Source organism: Ochotona princeps, chromosome 6 (genome assembly GCF_030435755.1).
Source record: "Ochotona princeps isolate mOchPri1 chromosome 6, mOchPri1.hap1, whole genome shotgun sequence".
NCBI classification, from domain to species: Eukaryota; Metazoa; Chordata; class Mammalia; order Lagomorpha; family Ochotonidae; genus Ochotona; species Ochotona princeps.
The window spans coordinates 53443481-53465355 of NC_080837.1; the positions used below are offsets into that span (position 1 = coordinate 53443481).

The following is a 21875-nucleotide window of genomic DNA, read 5'->3' on the forward strand; positions in this document are numbered from 1 at the left end:
TTAAAAAGATTTTTTTGTAATTGGAAAGGCAGATTTACAGAGACAAAGAAGAAGATCTTCCATTTGCTGGTTCACTCCCCAGATAGCTGTAACTGCTAAAGCTGAATTGATTTGAAGTTGGGAGCCAGGTGTTTCTTCCAGGTCTCCTATGCAGGGGAAGAGTCCCAAGGCTTTGGGCTATCCTCCAATGTTTTTGCAGGCTATAAACAGGGAGCTAGATGGGAAGTGGAGCAGCTAGGATATGAACTAGTGTCCACATGGGATGCAGTCACTTACAGGCTGAGGATTAGCCAGTTGAGTCATGGAGCTGGTCCAAATTCAGCAATAATCTTAGCTGCTTAATGAACTAAGATCCAGTATTGAAACAGTTGCGTAATTTTTCTCTCTTATTTCTAAAGGAAAATGGGAACAGTGGGATGGTAACAATGGTACCAGTCTAAGTGAAATTTTAAACGGGCTTTAGGATAAATGCACATGTGGACCATATACTTGATGAATTTTATGCTGACCATACAACACCAATAAACCAGAATATGCCAAAATTTTGTTTGGGAAGAAGATCTTTACCAGCACTATAGGAAAAAAGAATTAGAACTCTTGTTGGAGGATATGGAAGCTCATTATTATTATTTATTAGATGACAGCAAGGCCCCTGAGTAACACTTTAAACAACGTTTTGAAGTTAAACTTAGGCTCTGATTTACAATGGAAAAGAAACCTAACTGGCACCCAGGTGACCGAGGACACAAAATTTAATCTTTGCTTAAAGACTATCACACTTTTCTCTTTCACTAGCGAAGAGAGCTGGAAAACTTGCAGTCACTTCTGTCAATTGAGAGCCCTGAGAAAATAAGTCACTTTCTTTATGGGAAGCAGCAGCAGAAGGGATATTACCAACAATGGAAAAGGTCTGGTAATGGCTCAGAGAGCACCTGGCAGACTGAGAACACTAGAATCACCAAGGAAACCTGCAACTATGAAATGTCAAAAGACTGTGAAAAATGCCTGAAGCTCTGTCTATGGTTGGGCTTTTAAAAACCAAATGAAGACTGCGCAAAGAAGTCTGTCAGTGTTTTGGTGAATAACTCATATACTAGCTGAATTAAAAGAAACAGCGATGGCTCAAGTCTTCACAAACATAAATATTTTTACAGCTTGTTTTAAAGTTATACCAACTCCTTCTAATCTTAAAGGTTATTACAAAGTGGTAAAATTGTCAGTCTTACAGTTTATCAAGTACAATTCCCTTCCTTTTGGGACAAGTCTTGGAGTGATTGAATAACACGGGATTCACGGGAAAACACAATCTCCAACAGAAGCTTCTTGACGTTGGCTCATCACGACTGCACCATCAGCTCTCAAACGCCAGCCCACATGAGAGAAACTAGGTCGGAGAAGTGATTGTTAAAAGGTAGGTTACAAGGTATCTCTCAGAAATTCTGATTCAATAGAGGCAGGAATTTGCATTTTTCACATGTTTTCATAGTAATTCTGATTCAAGGGTCCTCAGACCATATTTGGTAGACTGTTCGAAAACAAATCAAACTCTGTCTTTAAAGTTTGAAGATCAGACTTCCAAGGACAGTTAATAAACTTTAATGGAAAAATGGATATCATTCCTCCCAGGCATCATTTGAGATCTTCTTCAAAAAGATCTATTGGGGCAAGTGCAGAGGCATAGCAAGCTCAGCCTGTGGTGCTGGCATCCCATGAGCACCACTGCGAGTCCTAGCTACTCTAATTATGATCCAGCTTTCTGCTAATGGCCTGGGGAAGAAACAGAGGATGGCTCCAGTCGTTGGGCCCTGGCTCCTAATTTCGGATCAGGCCACTTTTGGTTGTTCGGGTCATTTGGGAAGTGAACATGAATAAGACATTTAAAATATTAATTAATTAATTATACATAATTTATTTTAAACATGAATAAAACATAAAACATAAAGATTTATTTACTCTTTTAAAAAAATATTTATTTTTATTACGAAGTCAGATATACAGAGAGGAAGATCTTCCATCCGATGATTCAAACCCCAAGTGACTGCAACAGCCAGTGCTGCGCCAATCCGAAGCCAGGAGCCAGGAGCTTCATCTGGGTCTCCACGCTGGTGCAGGGTCCCAAGGCTTTGGGCCGTCCTCGACTGCTTTCCCAGGCCACAAGCAGGGATCTGGATAGCAGGTGGGGCTGCCGGGATTAGAACTGGCGCCTATTTGATGCCAGGCGCTCCTGTAAGGGTTATCGTCATCCCAAGTAGTGATTCAATTCTGCGCTCCACAGAGATTGCTCCTCCAATTCCTGAAACAAATTCTGAAACAAACACTACATGTTTGTGCCCAGTTCCCCAGTTCCTGAAACAGTTTCTATTTACTTTACTTTCTCTCGCTCTTAATATTTACTTATTTATTTAGGCAGAGTTAGGGGGAGAGAGAGGGATCATCTACCTACTGGTTCACTCCCCAAATGGCTCTGACAGCCAGGGCGGGGCCAGGATAAGGACAGAAAGCTGCAGCTCCGTTCAGGTCTCCCACGTAGATGCAGGGGCCAAGTACACAGGCCAACTGCTGCTGCTTTCCCCGGTGCCTCCGCAGAGAGCTGGGCTGGAAGCAAAACTAACAGGACTCATTCCAGCACGCAGGTACAGGGTGATGAAATCACAAATGAGGCCCCATCCACTTGACTTTTTCTTCTCTGTCTCTTTCTTTTTTCTTTCTTCCTTCCATTCTCCTTCTTCTAAATTTACTTATTTGAAAGGCAAAGAGAAAGTACACACAACATGTTTGAGTGATTTTTAAATCCTTTAGCTTTAGCCCCACTATGAGTCGCTAACCAATTAGCTATTCTGAAGTGTGTTTTTTATTCAAAACTTCGTTAGGGATCTCTAATTGTGTTCCTTTCCCTGCTCACAGCTTGTGAGATGTGAATTTTAATCAATTCATGTCTCCACTATTCAAAACAGAAACCTGTCTTGCTACAACTTCTCTCCTTCCTGTAATCCCCATGTACCACACTACCAAGTCAATGCTCCTCAACCTGTTTCAGTGATGTCACTCAGCTCTTTAAAAGTCTCAGTGGTACCTTATCATTCATTAATCCAGACAAAACTTGAAGCATCTCCCTACTCTTTTGCCATAGAAATTCTTCTTTAATGGAGGGTTCAAGTTGCCATGCCTTTAACAGTGATTTGCTGCTGCACAGACATGCTCTCTCCTTCTGCAGTTACCTATACCTAGAGCAGTTAAAAATCACCATTGGTTACTCATTACTATGTCAATTAATTCCATAATGATGTAAATTTTTGCTGATGGTATGTTGGAGCTTTTAATTGATCGGGATGATACTTTGCTGGCTCTGTCTTCAGACCAGAGAGGGTATACCTAAGAAGCCGTTGAACTTGACTGGACAATAAGATGCTGGACTCTATGTTTGGTATACGCTTTCAATGGGGGAATCTCAACTGAACTTGAGCTGTGGTTATGCAACAAGGTGGAGGAATCCACCATGGTGGGAGGGTTTGGGGAGGGGTGGGGAGAACCCAAGTACCTATGAAACTGTGTCACATAATACAATGTAATTAATGAATTAAAAATAATAAATAATTTTTAAAAATCACCATAATAAAAAAAAGCCTCAGAAGTCCTAAATCTAATTGCAAAGGCTAGAAGGTAGAGAGGGAGAGATAAGGAAAGTGAATCACTTGATAGATGTAGGCCAAGGCAATAAAAGACTCCTACGTTGGCTAGCCACCAGGCACCACCGGTTTACTGCAGATTCTCTAGATTTCTCACCCAAGCAAATCAGAACCTTTTTATTGACCATCTTCCCGGCCCCAAACTTTCTCCTACTGGCATTATACTACCCCTTTAACATTGGCTAAGTTCAATGTAAAGAATTTGCTCTCAAATTCCCCTATATTCTCATTATAAAAATTCTCTTGGCCTTGCTGCTGGTAGATGTAGAACTTGTTCCAGCATCTGGGACTTTCCTGGCTAGCCTCTCTGACACAGGGTGGCAGTGGTTGAGCCACCCGAACTAGTTCCTATTATCTCAAGGTCTACCGGTTGAGAGTTTGATTCCCCCTGTTCTGGAGATGAACGGCCCCCCTGCCTAGACCAGATTCCTACCAGTTTACAGGGCTAAGATGAATCCAGATTGATCTAATGAGCATTACATGCTCTTCAAAACACATTGATATGCAAAATGACTCACCCACCAGCCCACCAAGACAGGAAAAGTGAAAATATAAATGAAAAGGGTTGGTGGCTAGCCACAAATCTTCCTCTCCTTCATTAGAATGTATCATTTCCTCTTTCATTAAACAACCATATAATTTCCACACAACCCAGAGACCGTGGATCTGACCAGGAGTGTGTACTTGTGTTGTATCAATGAAACACTTGTTGCTTGCTATCCTGGGACTGGCTCATGAATGACTGAGGCAAAGTGGAGAACCTGGGTACTGTGCAGCTGGTGCTCGCTAAGCCTTTAATGTCAGAGAACGGCCATTCCTGAGAATTCTGATCTACAGTTGTATAGAATCCTCATTCAATGCTCACAGACCACAGCAACCTGGTGCAGTTCTATATCTACATATTTCTTACTGACAGAAGTTTCCTGAGCTTAAGCGTCTTATTTTGAAAAATGTCACCCAGCTCCCAACTCTACTGCTGACCTGCAGATTGTAAAGACAACAATCTTTGAGTAGAGAACGGCTATTAAAGATGCAGTATCAAGCAAATGTGCGAACATTTAAACATGTAGGTTAAAGATACAATGATAATAAAATGTATTAAAAAATATAAATCAAATGTATTTAAAAATGGCAAAAACAAAACAAAACAAACAAACAAAAAAGGATACATGAAAACAAGCAAAAACAGAATCAAGAGATAAGATAGCCCAGGTATTAAGCTTGAGGCTTCAAAATCAATCAAAAGAATGCAGGGAACAGAAATGGGGCCTGCAAGTCTATCCACAATAATACAAGGCTTAAGTAAACATTATCTCCAAGTGGGAGCCAAGGATTAGCTGTGCTTGAATGGGCCAGACAGTCCCTAAAAAACCTTCATACTTCCCCTTGGGAAAAAGCCCCCACTTTCCAAAGCCTAAAGGTTCATAACAATAACAGTTAAGGACACTCAGACTGCTCCATAGGGTATGGTGCTTTCTCCCCATAAATTCATCTTTTCACATTCTGATAAAACGCTGACATAATAGGCCAAATTTTATTACACTTTTTTAAAAAAGATTTATTTATTTTTATTACAAAGTCAGATATACAGAGAGGAGGAGAGACAGAGAGGAAGATCTTCCGTCCGATGATTCATTCCTCAAGTGAGCCGCAATGGCTGGTGCTGCGCCCATCTGAACCCGGGAACCTGGAACCTCTTCCAGGTCTCCCACACGTGGGTGCAGGGTCCCAAAGCTTTGGGCCAACCTCGACTGCTTTCCCAGGTCACAAGCAGGGAGCTGGATGGGAAGTGGAGCTGCCAGGACTAGCACCAGCGCTCACATGGGATGCTGGCGCGTACAAGGCAAGGACTTTAGCTGCTGGGCCACGCCGCCGGGCCCTTAAGAGAAAAACACGAGCTAGCTCAGCACCAAATAATTCAATAACATGGAAAAGTTTGGGGAAAAGGAGGCTAAAATTGCCTATATATCAGTTGCTCTATCAATGAAATCATTAGGTATCAGAAAGTTTTATTTAAGACTTATTTATTTTGGGGCCTGGTATGAGAGCCTAGTGCCTAAATCATCACCTTGAAGTTTCTATTCCAGCTACTCCACTTCCCATCCAGCTGCCTGCTTGTGGCCTGAGAAAGCAGTCGAGAATGGCCCAAGGCCTTGGGACGACCCTGCACCCGCGTGGGAGACCTGGAAGAAACTCCTGGCTTCAGATTGGCTCAGCTCTGGCCGTTGTGTCCACTTAGGGAGTGAATCAGCAGATGGAAAATCTTCCTGTCTCTCCTCCTCTCTGTATATCTAACTTTGTAATGAAAATAAATAAATCTTAAAAAGAAAAAGTAGTATTCCTCCTAATTTTGTGACCTTGGCAAAATTACTTAAGTATCATTTATTTCCTTACTTCTCAGGGCGCTATTCTCATAACAGATACACTATGAGCATATCTACTGAAGTTTAAGAACCTTAAAGCTGAAGAGCCAAAGAGAGCCAAGGGGTAGCTACTTTCACAGCTACCATTTCTCCTGCGGCAGTTTCTCTGTAAATGAAACAAAGTCGGTCATCACCTTCTGCTTAATAACCTATCACTTGTACTTAAAACTGCTGTTCTCTACAAATACCTCAAGCAAATTTTTTAAGAAAGAAAATTGCCTGAACTCTAAAATGGCAATCCAGGACTGTGAGTCAGCATTTTACCTAGACATAAAGTCAAAATGATTTAAAATCGGTAATATAATTTTTCTGAAAGACACACATATCTTCCAGGAGAAGCTTTGAGAGAACTGGGAGTTTGCAAGTTTACGAGTAGTTTATTACATTTCAGTAAGTATATTGTGAATCAATAAAGCAAGAGTTAGGGACAATGAGCTCATTACAGAGCCAGTTATTGATTCTCAAATCTCAAAAAAGAATTGTACAGGAAGGGTATAGAAAAAATAGGATTTTTTTGTGGTAATAAAGATTTTAAGTGGCTTAGAAGACATACCTAAAGAAGTCAGAATGAAGAAATTTTCTGCAGCTACTTAAGATGTTTATTCAAGCTTATTTCTTCATCTTGTTAACTGGAAATATAATTTGGTCTTGACTCTCAAAAACATCTTTCCAAGGTCAGAGGGGTTTGCAAAAACTGGGTATTACCTTTCACTAACTTTTGTTTTTCTAATTTCTTATTTTTCTTTTACCTTTGCAAGTTACTTATTAGCTGTACATCTTTATTTCATTATCTTAGCTCAGTGAGCTATAACAAAATACTACAGACTAGGTGGTTTAAACAATGATTTTCAGAGTTTTGGAGGCCAACAGTTCAAGATCAATGGGTGCGCATGACCAGTTTCTGGCGAGAGGTCTTATCCTGACTTGCAGACAGTTGCTTTCTTGCTATATCCTTGGACGGAGGTGGAGTGGGGTAGGTGGGGGGGGGAGGGGAGACAGAAACCAACATCTCTGATGGTTTCCATCTAGCCTATCAACTCCAAACAATCCTGATTATCTCAAGGGCCCAAATACAAATATTAACACAGTGGGAAGGGGAAGGGGACATTTAATCTGTTACATCGACTAACAAAAAAAGTGCCACTGGATTCAAGTGATCAAACAGATCATATAGAATGAATAAATCAATTTGTTTCCAAAGTATTCCTGCAGAAAACTTCCTTTTCTTACTCTGACAACTATCTTATCCAACAGTAGAGCATGCTAAAAACTTATGAACCGACAAAAATCTTGTGAAGTAGAATTTCTTTTAAAAACCAGTAACAGAAAGTTAAGACATACATCATTTTGGTAAAAAAAGAAAAATAGAACATCAACTAATTTTTATGAAAGTTTAATAAAAATAATTTTAAAAACCCTTGTATCTTGTTCTTTTATCAATTAAGGGTGCTTAAAACAATGTAAAACATTTGGATGTTTATGGGAAATAATATAATGCATTTCAAGATTACATTTTTATAAATATTAAATGAAATAGTAAAATACATATTACTCATACCAAATACAGAAAACTGAAACAACAAAACAAAGTTCACAAGATTATCTCTGGTTTATGCTGGTTTTTACTAGTTCTAACACAAAGGTATTTTTTAATCGCATACTGAGTAAAGTCAGGGGCATAAACATGTTTTGTTCTTGATTGCATAAAATACTTAAACTATGCTTTTAAATATAGCTAAGATTTCCCTAGTGAGTATTCAATGAACAGACAGTATTTTTCAATTTTTTTTGGATGGCAAGCTGGAGAAAAACAGGACAAGAGGTGACTGAGATCCTGAATTTAGGTTGTAGAATTACTTATGGAACCCAGGATTTCCCTATCTAAAAATGCTGCAGAACAGCATATTGAAGGCTAAGAAGAAAACCTAATTATAGTCTGGATCTTCCTGTGCCATAAGACAGCTATAGAAACTAAATTTTTCATGTGTTCAGAACTCAATCAGGTGTGTGTACGGTCCATTGGTGTCCAGCTTCAACACTTGCCGGTTCCCGTAAGTGCCATGTTTCACCACAACCCCGGCTTCAGCACACTTGCTGTTGGTAGCTAACTCTTTTTCACACAGAGACACAAACTGGGCGTAAAGTTCTGAGCCTTCTTCTTTCCCAGAGTTAGAGTGATACTGCATGCTTCTTCCTTTCACTCGCCCTCCAAGAGTGGCTTGAGGGATGATAAGCACGTTGCCAGGCAGATCCAGTACAGAGACGTGCTTGCCGTTTTCTGTCTCACTTAATTTCACATTTAGCAGTGTATTAACTGGGTGGGGAAGAAAGGCAAAACATCTTGAAAGTGAAAAAAACAAGTCAGGAGAAATCATCGACCTTCTTTATTTGGCAAATTTCACGTTTAGGTCTGATGTGTCAGCTCAAACTTTTTAACTAGGTTTTTAAAAAACGTTTACTTTATTATTTATTTGAAAGGCAGAATCATAGACCAAGCGAGATACAGAGAGAATCTTCCATCTGCTGATTTACTCTCCAAATGGCTGCAATGGCTGAGGCTGAAGCAAACTAAAGCCAGGAGCTTCATCTTGTCTCCCATGTGGGTGGTAGGGTCTCAGACATTAGGGGACTGTTCCACTGTTTTCTCAGCTGCAGTAGCAGGAAGCTGGATTGGAAGTGGAGCAGTCAGGAATTAAACCAGCACTCATTTGTTGTGCCTGCATCGAGGTGGCATAAAACACAGCACCACACCGGCCCCTCAGCTTATACCTGTAAAGTCTCTACCTAGATTTTTAAAAATTGCTTCACTAAGCTATTACCATGAAAAATAAGGCAAATTTGAGGCAGAAAATGACATAAAGCTTTAAATTTAACTTGAAATTAAAATTACTTAACACTAAATTTACCTGGAAAGTTCTAAAGAATTCACTGTATACTAGAACCTTAAACATTGTTGCCTGTGGGCAAGGGGAAAGTTGAGGAAGAGGATATTTAGTCTATAATATCTACTAACAAAGAAAGTGCCATTCAGTTCAAGTAATTAAGCAGATAATACAGAATGAATAAATCAATTTGTTTTCAAAATAATTCTGTAGAAAACTTTCCTACAAGCTTTTACTTCTTTTGCCCTACATTTTAAGCAAATCCCACTGGAAAAGACCATGACTAATGAACTTTTCCACATCAAATTCTGCTTTTTGGCAAAGAAAAGCAAACACAAGTTTCAGTGTGTTTATTATTTTAAACACAGTTGCCTGGAGTTTGAAGTTGACACAAAGGTTCCAGATTCAATCTCATTATAAGCCAGTCAACTCTGTGGTTTCATAACCTTAAGAGCACTACATATTTTACAAATACAACCCAGGAAAAAAGGGCAAAAGTGCAACCAAGAGTTATCAAAAATTAATTAGTACAACTGGAAAAGTAAATCAAAAGACATGGAGCTTCTGGCATTATCTTTATATACAAGGAAGAAAATATGATGTTATCACCTATATAACATTGATGAGATTATTTATGGCTAATAAGAGTCAAAATCACCATAAATATTCATGTGTAGCTAAAACAATGTTGGAAGACAATTATACTTCAACTGCGATCATTTTAAAACAATAAATAAGTATGGTATTTAATACAAACAGGTTTAGGGTTTCTCTGCTTCTATAAAGGTATGAATGACTCCCATTTGCAAAGAACCAGCCTGAGAGAACAAAGGTAAAAAAAAAATTTAGTAAGAGGACAGAATGATGGTGTAGCAAGTTAAGCCACTACTTGTGATGCCGGCATCCCATGTGAGTACTGGTTCAAGTATTGGTTGTTCCACTTCTGATCCAGCTCCCTGCTAATGCACACGGCAAAGCAGCGGAAGATGGCCCAGTTCCTTGGGCCCCTATACCCATATAGCAAACCTGGATGACGCTCCTGGATCCTGACTCAGGCCTGGAACAACCCTGGTTGTTCCAACTATTTGTCTCTCCCTTGCTCTAACTCTTTCAAATAAGTAAATGAATCTCTAACACCATGTAAACCCCACACCCCTGCTCCCAAAATTAGGCCTCAGAAGGCATGCTTTCTGGGAAGGAGGTCAATTGTTTCAATTATTAGAGTTTGTAGTAAATATCAGAAAGGATTTAACACGACTGTCACAGTTTACAAACTCATCAGAGGGCACAAACTAATGAATCCCTAAGCTATTCTTTAAGCACCATCAATTGTCTTTTAAACAACTCTAATTTTCTCTATTACAGTTAGAGTTTACTAAGAAACCAGTAGTTCTTATTGACTGCTTTCTAAGGAAACTGTAACCCTCCAGAACACTTCATTCTAGTGGAAATCATTCTTTAGCTACCCAGGCCTTGGATTACATAGACAATTTTAGAATATGATGTCTGAGAGGTAATGCAGTTTATTACACTTCCACACACCTCCCTCTACTGGCAGTGAATGAGAACTCAACACTGTTAGTATACACATGTAAGTATGCAGAGGTAAACCCAATGCAAATAAAACAGAATTGAATTGAGACAATGAATTAATAACACATTGGAAATGCAAAGGTCCTAAGACAGGTTATCAGTCAAGTGCCTACAATGTTGTACACGGAAAGGTAAGCTTGTATAGGTCCTTGAATCTCTATACAATTACACAAAAGATGAACTGAGGAAAATTCTACACATCTCTATGTTAGCTATGCTATTTTGGACATTCTAGATACAACTGATCGTTATGTTTCCAACATAATGATATATGATATATGATTTGATTGGAAAGACCAAATCATGAATTCACGTAGTAAGTATGAGATGCAGTTGAGAGAATCTCATCTTACTAGCTTACTCTGCCTTTCAGACTAGACAGCAAACATGGCAAGCAGCACCTTAATACACTGCACCACACTGCTGACCCTTTTCTGGTATGTGTAACATAACTGATATAGCCAAGTATTGTCTTGACATGGTATGATTTGATTTGGTTTATCTAAAAAACATGATTATTATGATGAATATGCAGTGATCCAAACTGTCCAGAGTACTAGAAAATCGGAGGCAGGTTAATTATTGCTGAGATCTTTGTACATGGCTCTATTTTCCTGTGATGACACTGAGTTTGAATCAAGAATCGGGAGAACCTTATATTTCAACATATATCCAATAAATAAGAGCAGGAGCAGTCAGTATAAACTTGTCCATAACAATAATTTTAGCCTGAGTTGGCAAGGTCTGATGTGATGCCCCTTCTTTTTACAATGTCATCTACTATCCCTGTCAGGGGCTCTGGAGGATAAGGAATACTGTACTAAGACATGTAGCACCTATTTCTCCTGAAGTGGCCACCTTGTTTCCAAAAAGCTTCTGAATCCTGGGCTCAAATGGGTTGTATATAAGTACATGCTCTCTGATTATTTTTTAAAATTTATTTATTGAACTTCAAAGTCAGAGTTACAGAGAGAGGGAGAGACACACACAGAGAGATATTCCATCCATGGGTTCACTCCTCCAATGACCACAATGGCCACAGCTGGGCAGCTCTGAAGTCAGGAGCTAGAAGCTTCTTCCAGGTCTCCCACGTGGGTACAGGGGACTAAGGACTTGAGCCATCCTTTGCTGCTTTCCCAATGCATAAGCAGGGAATAGAGTGGAAATGGGGCAAGAAGGACATGAGTTGCCGCCCATATGGGATGCTGGCACTGTGGGTAGAGGATTAGCGTGCTACACCACCACACTGGCCCTAAGCACACTTGGCGTGATAGCTTAGTGGCTAAATCCTCATCTTGCAATGTGCTGGGATGCCATATGAGTGCCAGTTCATATTCTGGCTGCTCCATTTCCCTTATAGCTCCCTGCTTGTGGACTGGGAGAGCAGTAGAGGACAGCCTTGGGACCCTGTAACTGCGGGGAAGACCTAGAGGAAGCTCCTGGCTCCTGGCTCCAGATTGGCTCAGCTCTGGTCACTGCAGTCACTTGGGGAGTGAACCAATAGAAGGAAGATCTTTCTCTCTCCTTCTCTCTGTAAATGTGACTTTTCACTAAAAATAAAAAAAATCTTAAAAAAAATCGATAATGCCACCTTTAATGCTGCATGTATCTTAAAAGAATTTCACTATGTTCCCTCAAACTCTGGAATACTAAAATAATGAAAGCTTGCAACACTAGACAGAATTACATAATTTAATGACATATCCTACGACACAGTGTGGTGCACAAGGTCAAGCCACAGTCTCCGACATCAGCATCCCCCAAACACTTGAGCCTTTGCCACAGATGCAAAATCAGGATGGAGTTCCAAGCTTGAGGCTGGCCCAGCCCTGGATGCTGTGGCCATTTGGGGAGCAAACCAGCAGATGGAAAATCAATCTCTCTCTCGTTCCTTCAGTCCCTTTGCTTCTCCTTCTCTTTTGCTGTAATCCCTCCTTTTAAATACATAAGTAAGTAATCACATATTTTTAAAAACACCTCGTGCTTATTACCACTGCTGATTCATTTGTCTGCTGGTGTTCTTTTTCGCTCTTAAAAAAAGAAAAAAAGAACATCAACTACATACCCATTTTAGGAAGAAGCTCTTTGTCAGCTCCCTTGAAAAAGCACACATAGATCACCAAAGCTCTCTCAACCTACAAGAAATCAACATAGTAAATTCGGATTAGAAAGACATTTGTATGGAGAGATGGAGCTACCTAAATTTAATTTCACAACTGTTATTGACACAGATGACAAAAAAGACAGAAATTTTACAAAGTGATTTCTAAAATACATGAGAAACAGTCACCTGTTATTCCACCTTTCATTAAGTTTAAAATTTATCCAAGAGCACTAAAGAGCAAAGTTTTACCTCCAAACATTAACTCCTAATCAAAAACCACTCAGCCTGTCAACCAGCTTCCTCTCCACTAGACAAGACTGACAAATTTGGACACTCTCAGTCGGTTTGCAGGCCCTATTTACAGTACCAGTGGGTTTACGTTACACCAGATGTGGCTGCTGGAGGGCCCACAATGCAATGAATGCCTTCTGACAGCACCACTCTTTATCTCCCCAATCCATTTGCTAATATAGAAGAATCCACTCTGTACAACTCCAGGAAGCAGAGCAATTATTATTATTGTTAATGCTTTAAATGTAAATAATTTGACCTTGAAAATTACATTTATGATAATAAGTAGTTTAAAAAAAAAGATTTATCCATTTATTTGAAAGGCAGAATTCCACAGGGAGAGATCTATCTGCTGGTTTACTCCCCAAATGACCAAAATGGCAGGGCCAGGAGATAAGATTTCATACTGGCCTCCCACATGGCTGCAGGGGTCCAGGTTTCTGAGTCATTTTCCACTGCTTTCCCACATGCATAAGCAGGGAGCTGGATTAGAAGCAGAGCAGCCAGAGCACAAACCAGTATCCATACGCGATGCTGACGTCCACTGGTTTTAGAGCTGTGTCACCAATGGCACCCAAGATGAATTCTACATCACAAGCTTAGTTAGTTATCAGCAGTTTAAAGGTATTTATTTGAGCCCCGCGGCGTGGCCTAGCAGCTAAAGTCCTCACCTTGAATGCACCAGGATCCCATATGGGCGCCGGTTCTAATCCCATATGGCAGCTCCACTTCCCTTCCAACTCCCTGCTTGTGGCCTAAGAAAGCAGATGAGGCCCAAGTCTTGGGACTCTGTACTCAGATGGGAGACCTGGAAGAGGCTCCTGGCTCCTGGCTTCAGCTCAAGCCGTTGTGCCACTTTGGGAGTGAATCAACAGTGGAAGATCTTCCTCTCTGTCTCTCCTCCTCTCTGTATATCTGACTTTCCAATAAATATAATAACAAAAAGAAAAAAACAAAAAAAAAGAATGCACGTTTTGTGCCATGATGAAGTAATCTTTTGCATATCCACATCCCACACTGCAGTCCCTGCATCTATGACCCAGCTCCACTTTCCTTTTTTAAAGATTTTTATTTTATTTACTTGAAAGATAGTTACAGAAAAAGAAGGGGAGATACAGAGAGATAATTCTTCATCTGCTGGTTCACATCCCAAATGTTTCTAGCAGTCAGAAATGGGCCAGGCCAAAGTCAGGTGCCAGGAACTTAATCCACGTCTCCCATGTGGGTGCAGGTGCCCCCAAACTTGGGCCATCTTCCACTGTTTTCCCAGGTGCATTAGCAGGAAGCTTAACTGGAAGTGGAACAGCTGGGACTTGGGTTGGCAGCCATATGCGATAGTCACCCTGATGGGATGTTGTTGTTGCAGGCAGCAGTTTAATTTGCTGGGTTAAAACACCAGCCCCTGGTATTGCTTTTGGCATGGGTCAAAATTTTAAGCCTATGCATATTCTTTCCACTTAATCCCATAACCTTCTCATTAAGATAAGCCTCTCTTCAAATCACAATCACTTCCACTGTAGCTTCTTTGGTATAAAATATTTCAAATATAGTTCATTTTCATTATCCATGAGGGACTGGCTCCAGGACCTCTGGTGAATACTCAAGTCCTTTATATAAAAAGGCATACTATTGGCATATATCCTATATACATCCTTCACCTTTAAAATGCTTATCTGAGACACAGAGAAACTTTATTTGCTAGCTCACTCCTCAAATGTCTACAACAGCTCAAACTAGGGTGGGGCTGAGTCAGGAGCCAGAAATTCAATCCAGCTCTCACACACTGCAGCTGGAAGGAGCCATCCACTTGAGCCATCACCACTGCCTCCCAGGATCTGCATTAGCAGGGTCAGAGTCAGGTCTCAAAACCAGGGTCTCCAACACATGATATGGGCATTTTAATCATAGGGCCATGCTCCTACTCCTCGCACTTTCTCCTCTACTTTACCTAGATTATTTAAATATCGAATACAATGTAAACATGATGCAATAGTTGTTGCCTATATTGTAAAAAAGAAAACTATCCAGTTTAGAAATTTATAAAACTTTTTAGTTTAAGAATTGCTAAGAAAAAAAGTATACATTCAGTAAAGATGCTATTTTTTTTTCCCCTTAAATATTTTCCTTTTGAGGTTAGTTGAAATCCTGAAGGTATAAACCACAGAAACTGAAGGCCAGATTGTATACAGAAAAATATAGGGGGTAACCAGTGCAGTGGTGCAGTGAGCTAATCATCCATCCTGTAACGCTGGCATCCCATATGGGTGCTGGTCTGTGTCCTGGTTATTCAGTTTCCATCTAGCTCCCCGTTTACTACTTGGGAAAGCAGCAAAAGGCTGGCCCAAGTCCTAGGGACCTTATACTCACAAGGGAGACCTGCAAGAGGCTCCTGGCTCCAAGCTTCAGATCAGCTTAGCTACGGGCATTGTGGCCATCTAGGGGAATAAATCAGTGATGAAATATCTTCGCTCTGCAAAATCTGTCTTTCTGATTTATCTCTTTTTACTGGAAGGAAGATTTACAGAGACGAGAGAAAGAGCAAGAGCTTCCATCTGCTGGTTTACTCCTTTAAATGGCCACACGGCCAGAGCTGAGCAGACCCGAAATCAGGTGCCAGCAGCTTCTTCTGGGATTCCATGTGAATGCTGGGTCCCAAGGCTTTGGGCCGTACTCCAGTTTCCCCAGGTCACAGGCAGTGACGGGAAGTAGGGCAGCTGGGACATGAACCAGCGCCCAAATGGCGTTCGGGTTCTTGGAGACAGATTAGCCAATTGAGACATTGTGCCAGTAACCCCAAATAAACGAAGTCTTTATACATATGTGTGTGTATGTGTATATATGCATATATATGTATATATGTAGAGGGGCTGGCAATTGTGGCACACCCACTGCTTTTAAAGCTGGCATTCTGCTTTGGCATACTGGGTTGAGTCTCAGCTGCTCCTTTTCAGATCCAGCTTCCTGCTGTTATACCCAGGAAGGCGGCAGAAGGAGGTCTGAGTCCATGGGTCCCTGTCATCCAGGTGAGACCAGGATGGATGGAATCCCTGGCTCCAAGTTTGGCCTAGCAAAGACATGGCTGTTGTGGCTGCTTGGGAAGTGAACCTGCAGACTGAAGGCCTCTCCTACTGTCCCTCTGCCTTTCAAATACAAAACTTCTTGAAAAAAAATCCTATAAAGTACAGAGATTCCTCACTGTAGCTTAGAAATATCTAATTTCCAGGGGGGCGAAAAACATTTATCTGTGATTGCCAAGTACTAAATGATAGACGCAGTAACAAAATAACCTTCACATTTTTTGTCAATCAGAAAACTGCTTCTGAAAGAACTCTTCATAAGGAACAGGGCAAACAGTGCCTGAGAAAGAGGAAAGAATTTACACTTAACATCTAATTACCTGTCAGCTTTTTAATTTACTCAAGTGTGTGGGAGTGGAAGGGAAAGCCTTTTTAAGAAAAAAAGAAAACTCAAAACTTACAAACACAAGCAAATAGTTTGGAAGCCTGCAATAAAACATGTAGGAATTGTTTTCTAGCACAACGAATATAAGAAGCACAGAAGGAACCTAAATGCTTACTAGCTTGGAATTCATACTGATAGGGGGCCACTACAAACATGAGTGCTTCTTTAGATAGCTCAGCAAACAGAAAAATAATAAAATTTCAAATATGGGAGACTTTAGTCCATCAACAAAATCTCAACAGCAATAAAAGTGAATTTCTGAGAAGAGGGGAGAATACAGGATTTTTTCTACCTGTCAACTTTATGTGTCAAAACAGCACACAATAACAGATTCCAGCAACCATGGCACGCTGTGGTTTAAGGATGGTATTTCAAATAAAGACTTGGACTGTGTTAAGGAATCCAAGATCTGGGACCCACATTCAAATATTCGACACCTCAGAAAGTCTTCATTTCCAGTTACTCCCCAAAGTATGTGAGGAGCTTTAAAGAACACCTGACTTGTTCTTGCCTGGAGGAGTGGGCAGGCTGTCTTGAACAAGGCAAGGATGCAAGAATTGACATGTTGCAAATTCTTTGGAGGAAATGTGTTCGAGGACAATGTTCCATTTTTATAAATGTGGTGGTCTTTGTATCTTAGTTGGGAAGAGCTCAGATTCTGCCTCTGTTCGGTTGCTCGAAGTACCATAGTTTGCTTTAGGACGGAAAAGACCCAAGCTACAGTCAACTGCAGGGGGCTCATTCGGCGCCATCTGGAGCCCAAGCCAACCCCTCCCCGGCCACGCCTGACGCAGACCGGATCAGTAGCTTGGGGCGTGAGGAGGTCTACACCTCCGTGGTCCTCACTCCCAGGAAGGCCCCCGTCTTCCTCTGAGGGCGGGCAGGCAGGCAGCGTTCGTTCGGCACCCCGGCCGCGGCGTCCCCTGCCGCCCACCGCACAAGCCGGGGAACCCGGCAGCGAACCCCGGAGGGAGACGGGGCACCGCGACGACGCAGGAAGGAGCCGACGTTACCTCCACCCACTGGGCCGCGGCGTCCCCCTCGGCCGGGCGAACCTGCAGCCGGGCGTGCACGCATTGCTGGAGGAGCGCACGGGCTTGCGGCGTCCGGCCGCCGTCGGCCATAGCAGCCGCCCTCGCTCCAGGATGCCGCGGGTTCCGGCCGCGCGTCCCGGAGGCTCCGCCCCTGGTGGACGGGGCGGGGCTCGGCGAGGGACCGCCCCTGCCTGCCGCCCTGGGGGCGGGGCGTCCTCCTGGCCCTGGGTGTCCCGGATGTGCCGGCTTCAAAGCCGGTGCTCCCCTCAGCCCTTCTGCTTCACCTGCCTGATTCTAGAAGGCGCTGGGTGTGTGTTTGAAAGCAGTGAAAAGTCTCATTGAGTCTCTGCTGCGCACATGTTGAAGAACCATTTTTCGACCTCAGAAAGCTGAGATTTCCAGATGTTAGACATTTAAATATGCTTGATATTTTAAGTCCATATTATGTTCATTAGGAAGATCAGTAAATACCACGAAATCAATTGGGTGTGACACCAAGTGCTGATGGAACGAAAACCTTATAAATCCTTCAAAAATGTCTTTACCCCAGTCAATAAGATGGCACTGCCTCCTCCATCAGGAACGCTATTAATCATTCTGATTCACAGCTGTGGGAATTACTGGTATGCCACCTGAATACACATTCGGATATCCATTTGCTGGGAGATATCCTCTGTAAAAACATTCTTATTCAAGCAACTGTGTGACTGCTAATAAGCTATGCAGCCTGCTACAAAAACAGTATATCCTAATGCACGTATGATGTTAGGTTTTGCTATGCATTCTCTGTGAGTACATGTTAAAATGCAAATAAAATCAAACAAGGGCTTGACTTCTCTTTCCCACCAACACATTCCTGAAACATGCATCAGATTAACATGTATTTTTCGACGGGCTTGGAGGGTTTTGATGAAGAATAATAGTGTTACCCTGATTGCATTACCCAGGTCATTGATTTGGGCTCAGTTGGCACAATATGCCTATACATTCTGGCCTGTTGCAGAAGATGACATCACAGACAGGGTTGCTATTCATACAAAGTGGCATGACTGAAATAATCCAGGCATAACCAATGATTCTTTGTACCTAACATTGAAGATGTGCATTTGGTAGTTATCTTGTAGCATGTCTTACACTTTTAATAATAATAAGAGAAGCAAAATCTCTCATTATCTGACGGCTGTATTACGGGGGTTCCAACATTTATTTACGTTTGTCTGCAAGTACGGATAAATTGAATTGCTTAATGTCTGCATGTTTATGTCAGTGTAACTCTTGAATCTTTGCTCTCTTTCTCTCCTAGACCTAGATTTGGAAGGAACTTTGTCATAGAGATCTTTAGCCTCGAATAAGAAAGCTTTTATGTCCATTTTGCACATAGATGTTAGAGAGAGGGAGATCAGTTTAAAATCGGGCTTAAGGTTCCCAGAGATCATGGCACATGGGCTAGCTTTGTGGTGCACTGATGTACGCAGCTGTCAGCAATGTCAGCACCCCATGGCAGAGCATCACCCCAGCTGCTCTGTTTCCTTCTAGCTGCACGCACCTGAGAAGGCATGGCCCAAGTGCCTGGGTCCCTGCCACTCCTGTGGGAGAACCACATAGAGCTCTGGGCTCCTGGCTTCAACCTGTAACAGCTCTGGCTATTGTGGCTATTTTAGGAATTTATCAATAAATAGAAGATTTCTCTCTTAATCACTCCACCTTTCAAATACATATTGTAAAACACACACACACACACACACAGCTAGAGAGAGAGACAGAGAGACAGAGAGAGAGATCTTTTCACCACAGAGGATCTTTAACAAATTGGGAGTTTCTTCTTGAGAATAAATGGAGCCTAATTGATTGTAGGTAGCTTCCCAAATAGGTTGAAGGTCTCCTGAGTAACGTTCTGGCCCAGCAATCTTTCCTTCAACCTGTAGAGGGCAGTAACAAACAGTCATTGAAGAAATATCATTTCCTTTATTTTCTTTTTGGGGTTGAAGAGTTGTACACAGAATGTCAACTATGTCTTCATTTTTTTCTTTTAAAGATGGACAAACAATATCTGTAAGTATTTATGGGGTAAAGTATAATTTGATCAAATAAGAATAATTAGTGTTTATGTCTCCTCTAACACTATTAATCATTTCTATATGTTGAGAACTTTTGAAGCCGTTTCGGTGCCGTGTATCTAACCTCTTTCCTTCCTCTCTTCCTTCTCTTCCCAATTGTATTTTCCTTCTTGAAGCCTAGTTTAATTCCACACAGAATTTATAAATTAGACATTTCCTTTTTATTATTAATTCCACATAGAATTTAAGAAGACAGGTCCCAGACTCAATAAAATAGTAGTATGTTGAGCATTGTGGCTTAGTGGGTAAACAGCACGGCAGGTAGCGGCTTGACCCAACACCACAATGCAGGCCCCTCTAATGGATTCTTTGCTGTTTCTCCCCTTACCTTCCTGATTCTTTTTTGTTGTTGTTGTTGTTGTTGTTTTAAAGATTTATTCATTTTATTACAGCCAGATATACACAGAGGAGGAGAGACAGAGAGGAAGATCTTCCATCTGATGATTCACTCCCCAAGTGAGCCGCAACGGGCCAGTGCGCACCGATCCGAAGCCGGGAACCTGGAACCTCTTCCGGGTCTCCCACGCTGGTGCAGGGTCCCAATGCTTTGGGCCGTCCTCGACTGCTTTCCCAGGCCACAAGCAGGGAGCTGGATGGGAAGTGGAGCTGCTTGGATTAGAACCTGCGCCCATATGGGATCCCGGGGCTTTCAAGGCGAGGACTTCAGCCACTAGGCCACGCCTCCAGGCCTACCTTCCTGATTCTAAAGAGGAAAAGGCCAGGGAAGGGAATGATGATCAGTTTCATAGTTCTCAAGAAAAAAAACATTTCCCCAAATTTAGCATGAGCTCCTCACGTGAGACTTTGCACAGAGGTGTATTTTAATCAGAAGAAGTGCAACAACAAGAAGTGGACTCTGCCTTAGGAAAGGCAGGAACAAACACAGCCTTCTATTTCGAAGCACAGTGCGTGGGGAGGTCCTGAACAATCGATTCACATGAACTAAATTGCCTATTGCCAGTTGAACTAGCATGCTAATTTAGTCATTCTTAATGAAAAATATTAACATTCTATGGAATAGAATTTCTCACATCAAGCATGACTGGTACATGTGCCCTTTTGATTAACTCTGAGAAGTTTCAATTTACTATGAGAAATAATTTGTCTCTATGACCAGTATTTTCTTTTTTCTTAGGCAAAGTAAAAACAGAAGTTAGAATGTTTCTTAGTGAGGAGTCAAAAAAAAATGAGGTGAGAAAAGCTTAATTTCTCCAGGGAATGAAGAAACATGACCCCAAGTACTAACCATAGGACACAGTGAGAAACAATGGTGGACTGTTGCTATGGCAACTGTAGTATCAGATTTCCTAGGTAAATTTCTTAAAATGTCCCCTGATAAAAGCAGACTCTCTGGGTGGGCGTTGGCACAGTGACTAAGATACCACTTGGGACTCTCATGGTGGAATGCCCTGTTCGAGACCTTCCACCTCTGCTTTCAATCCAACTTCCTGCTAAAGCATAACCCGGAAGGCAGTAGGTGATGGCTCCCCACCCATAGGAGAGAATTCAATAAAAACAAAATAGTTTTTTATTTGGCGCTGGTGTTGTGAGTAGTGGGTAAAGCCACTGCCTGTCTCTTTGGCATCCTGTAGGGATGTTGGCTCGTGTTCCAGCTGCTCTACTGCTGACCAAGCACCCTAGTCTGGGAAAATCAGCAGAAGATGAACCAAGTGCTTGGTCCCCTACCACCCACCATAGGGCACAAATGAAACTTTCGGCTCCAGGCTTCAGCTCAAGTGGCTTCTGTTCCAGCCACATGAAGGCTGAACCAGAGGATGGTCGATCTCATTCTCTCTCTCACTGCCTTTCCAATGAACAGATATAATTTTTTAAAATTTATTTTTGATGATGATTATATATTAATCAGAGTGGGAGGGTTGAGGATTAGGGGAAAGTGGGTGAGATGATTGTTTTCAAAAAAATTTTTTTTCTTCTTCTTGTACCCAAGGGAAGGGGGCAGATAAGAGGGGAAGCCGCATGCAACCTTTCAATTGTCTCAGTACCCAGGAAAGGGAACAGTGAGCTGATGTCCTCCCAGGGTCCCTGATGTGGAGCATGCTCCAAGGGTTCTGCTGAAGTGTTTTCGATAGTTCTGAAATGTGATCTTGCCAATCCAAGCATCAGAAAATCCTTCCAAATTTCATTGCCTAACATAATCCATCTTGGACTTTCCAATATCCCAGATGCTTGCTGTCAATGCTTGGCTGGGTAGTTGACCAATTTATTCTGTCTTCCTCCCTGATGTTCTGTGCAGGCTCCAATGGACTACCATATCCTCCATGT

The 21875-nt window shown here is 41.7% G+C and overlaps 1 protein-coding gene across 1 annotated transcript; it reads right to left on the minus strand.

The window, feature by feature from the left end:
* Positions 1–7486: 7486 nt before the first annotated feature.
* DTD2 (D-aminoacyl-tRNA deacylase 2) lies at positions 7487–17624 on the minus strand. Its single transcript, XM_004584742.4, has 3 exons — positions 17455–17624; positions 12650–12719; positions 7487–8423 (listed from the first exon to the last, which is right to left on the minus strand). Exons 1-3 carry the CDS (start codon positions 17563–17565, stop codon positions 8098–8100), a joined length of 507 nt encoding a protein of 168 aa, XP_004584799.2. The 5' UTR covers positions 17566–17624; the 3' UTR covers positions 7487–8097.
* Between the last annotated feature and the right edge of the window lie 4251 nt (positions 17625–21875).